This window comes from Helobdella robusta (assembly GCF_000326865.2).
Source record: "Helobdella robusta unplaced genomic scaffold HELROscaffold_2, whole genome shotgun sequence".
NCBI classification, from domain to species: Eukaryota; Metazoa; Annelida; class Clitellata; order Rhynchobdellida; family Glossiphoniidae; genus Helobdella; species Helobdella robusta.
This window is the reverse complement of record NW_008704083.1, coordinates 1,482,997-1,487,181: the sequence shown is the minus strand read 5'-3', so window position 1 is coordinate 1,487,181 and position 4,185 is coordinate 1,482,997. Positions and strand designations below refer to the sequence as shown.

Below are 4,185 nucleotides of genomic sequence, written 5' to 3'. Positions count from 1 at the left end.
GATACAATTCTTTTTCTTTCTTTTTTTTAAAGAAAATAAAATTAATTTAAATTAAAAAATAAAGGTGGCCGATAAAAATGGCGTCATATGTGAATAATGCGAATGAACAAGTATAAACAAATGGCATTATCAATACTTTAGAAAATGAAAAAATTAATTTTCGGTCGGGTGTGACCAACAATTTAGTAAGGTGTCTTTATTGTAAACAAAATATAAATTTGAAAAATCGTCATTAATCTATAGAGATACACACACACACCCAGGCACACGTACATACATGTACACACACATACACGCACATATATACACACACATTTATTAAATGATTATGTCTGTTCATTTTTTACCCATACATATTTCCAACGTATTGTGTTGTGTGGCATTGCATTGTATTTGTATTGAATGGTGTTACGTAATTATTCCAAAATAACTTGTGAGCAAAATTTAGTCGGAATGAATGAACGAATCAACGAAAGAATGAAACACTCAACGAATAAACGAGCGTTTGAAACATTCAGTAAATGAATAAATAGATAATTAAATATTTTCTATATTCAAAAATAATTAGCTGAAACGTTAGGTTATTTGCAATTAAATGCGCCTCTGACTAGACGAAAGCTGAAACGATTCTGTTTAAAAAAAATATACAATTAGATGGACGTGACGAATAACGACAAGTAAATATTGAATAGAAAACTCTCCGTACATTTTCTAACTGTAAATGACTTTTTGCTTTTGATTAGATTTGGCGATCCAGCAGTTAAACTGCTGTTGCTGTTGTTGTTGCTGCTGCTGTTGCTGATGATGATGTTGTTGCTGCTGATGCTGATGAAGATGTTGATGTTGATGATGTTTGGTGGAGGAATTGTTTCTTAATCTCCTCATCAGATCATTTTTCCATTTTCCGATGTTGTCTTTCTCCGTAGCTGACTGCTGCTCCTGCGACTGACGCTCATCTGGATGGCTGCCCTGCTGATCAACACCTATCGACTTGGACAGAAAGCTAATGCTATAGTTGCCGGGATGGTTAGAATCAGGATTGGGATTGTGGATGGGATTGCGAGTGGGATTAGCATTTTTATTCTCAACGCTATTGAGCGGATTTGTTCTTCCTACATCATCGCCATATAACTTCCCGACTAACGACTCAACGACACTAAGAACTAAACTCTTATCGACGCTAACCCACGGCTCTTTAGCTATTTTTCTTTCCGCTCCATTCGACTTCGAATTATCGAGAGCCTTGGGGTCCATCTCGTTTTCCGCCATTGTGGTTGACGTCACACACGCCGATGTTGATGAATTTCTTTCTTTCTTCTTCTTCATTTCTTCACTTCTTCTACGTTTCCGCGTCATGAATTCTTTTTCTGTTGTTAATTTGTCAGCCGCGTTCGTTTCTTTGCTAAAGATATTTGTATTTATGTTATATTCGTTATAACCAAACTGCGAAACGGGCTTCATGACGTGGTTTTCTCGATATAAAAACCCGGTTATGTCGTTGTAGTTCTCTCTTTTAACGAAATTTTGATAATTTTGTAGCATGGCAGGGCTGTTTGGAATGAAATGTAAGTTATTCTCGTAGTCCATTAGAAATGTATCGCGCCTTTGATCTCGCTTTATCGAATCCTCAGATAGATTATCCACCAAATCTTTCAGCATTTTTTTATCCAATCCTATCCAGCCGGAAGTGTGAAATAGCGATGACGTCATGTAGAAGATTTGTTGTTGATGCTGATGTTGCTGTTGTTGTTTGATCAATTCTTGATTGCAGAGTATTTGCTCAGATGTTGCTGGTGTTATTGGGAGTAGCATTGGAAGATGATCGTATGTTTTGGCCGTTGTGGTTGCTATTGTGGCTGTTGCTGTTGCTGCTGCTGATGATGGTGATGATGGTGGCCATGGTGGTTGATGAAATGATGATGAAGATGTCGGTGAAGTTGGCGACGATGGCGATAATGATGACGGAGATGGGGAGGAAACTGATGATGAAAATGACGTATGGACAAGTAGTTGGGGCATTCTCAATGACGTCATCGTTTTAGGCCTGCCTTGACCGGAAGTTGGCGATGATGCTGATGACGATGGTGTCACCGATCCATTAGTCCACGTTCTCGAAATGGAAGATGATGGTGATAATGATGATGGTGATGTGCACGATGATGATGATGATGATGAAGAAGATGATGATGATAGGGATGATGATGATGATGATGATGTTGGAGATTTCCAAGAAAGGGTATTATTATTTGAGATTGACAATTTGCAGACGGAATCATGCAAATTTGTAAAATTTGAATACTTGTAACTTTCATTTAAAATATTTTCAATTGATAAAAACCCTCTACTCTTCACATCCGCCAAATTTGTTTGAGCCATTTCGGCACTGGATTTTTGGGGAAAAAATTCCCGTTTGATTTCGGTTTGGTTTTCGGCTTTAGTTTCGTTTTTTATTCTTTTTACGTCAATCACTTTGTCGTTGTTGTTGTTATTGTTGTGGTTGTTGTTGGTGCTGCAGTTGATGTTGTCATCGTTATTGTTGTTGTACTTGCTGATGACGTCATTGTCAGTTGCTTTTAAAAGTGGATCTGAGTTTGAAGATGGAATTTTGATCCAGTTTGAGTTTGATTCTGGCTTCATAGATAAGTCAGATGAATGGCTGCTGCTGCTGCTGCTGTTGCTGTTGTTATTTTCATTATTTTCGCCAGTGTTCTGAATTTCTTTTTTCACAAAATTAGCGCTAAGTAATTTTTTATTTTTACCAACTACGTCACTTGAAAATTTAACCGGAAGTGACATCATATCTGAAATGGCTAGTTCTACGATTGATTGAAATTCTTCTTTGTCCAGAACTGACCACGGAACTAAATGAGATGTCGTTGAAATTGTCGATGTTTCTGTTTTGTTGTTGTTGATGTTATTGTTGTTGTTGTTGAGGATGACGTCACTTGCAATGCAGCAATCGGAATCGGCATCTGAATGATGAGATACCTGGCAAACGTCATTCATCATCTGATGATGTCACATAGCCAACTTGTTGACGTCATAATCATCATTATCATCAACATCATCATCACCATCATCATCAACAACATAATCAAAATAATCATCACCACTATCAAAATCATCATCACCACCACCATCATCATCATCACTAACTTTGCCGCCATTGCAACATTTCTCCGCCATGTCTGTTACCTCATTCCGGACGTCTGCGAACTTATTATTATTATTATTGTTATTATTATTATTGTTGTTGCTGTTGATCTTGTTGTTGTTGTTGTTGTTGGGCATTACTTTAAAAGAATCATTCGCAGTATTGATGTCGTTATTATTTTGATTGACGGCTAGGTATTTGTCAACTTTAATGTTTATGTCATCGTCGTCGTCGTCATCATTATCAGGATTGTTGTTGTTGTTGTGCTATTGTTGTCGTTGTCGTTGTTGTTGTTGTTGTTGTTGTTGTTACTGCAGTTGATGTTGTGTTTTTTATTATCGTCTACAAATTCAAAAAATTGTTAATCTCTGTTTTTATCTGAAAAAGGATAGAATAAAATATAATTCTTTGTTAATAAACATTATTATATATAAATCAATACATACAACACGTTAATTTTTCTAACTCAATTAACTCATTTACTTAACTAGCCAACCAATCAATCATTCATTCATTCATTCAATCATCGATTTATTCATTCATTCGTCCATTCGTTCATTCGTTCATGCATTTATTCGTTCGTTCGTTCGTTCATTCATTCATTCATTCAGCCACTCAATCAATCGATCAATCAGTCAACCATGAAACTTGTGCTGATTGATGATGCCAACAAAATTGAAAACTGAATTTCGAATATCACCGAACTGTAAAAGATAAAATAAAAAAAGATGGCGATGATGATGATGTTCTGTTGTTGCAGTTGCAGCTGCTGATAATGAAAAAGTTTATAGTGATGATGGTGATGATAGTGATGATGGTGATGGTAATGATGACGATGGTGATGATGATGATGGTCTCAGCAATCTATCAATCTGCCTAACTTAATTTTGCGTGTAACACTGATAAATAATTTCCTATCAATTCTCATTTTTACATACAAACACACATACACGTAAACATACAACACGCACACATACATACTCACATACAAACACAAACACACATACAAACACACACACACACACACACAT

General features: G+C 36.2%; 1 protein-coding gene across 1 annotated transcript; it reads right to left on the bottom strand.

Annotated features, from left to right (window-relative positions):
• Positions 1 to 711: 711 nt before the first annotated feature.
• Positions 712 to 3,291, bottom strand: HELRODRAFT_160039 (hypothetical protein; the record flags this gene model as incomplete). The annotated part of the gene is made up of 2 exons (XM_009017060.1): positions 712 to 2,988; positions 3,157 to 3,291. 2 exons carry the CDS (start codon positions 3,289 to 3,291, stop codon positions 712 to 714), a joined length of 2,412 nt encoding a protein of 803 aa, XP_009015308.1.
• Positions 3,292 to 4,185: the final 894 nt, after the last annotated feature.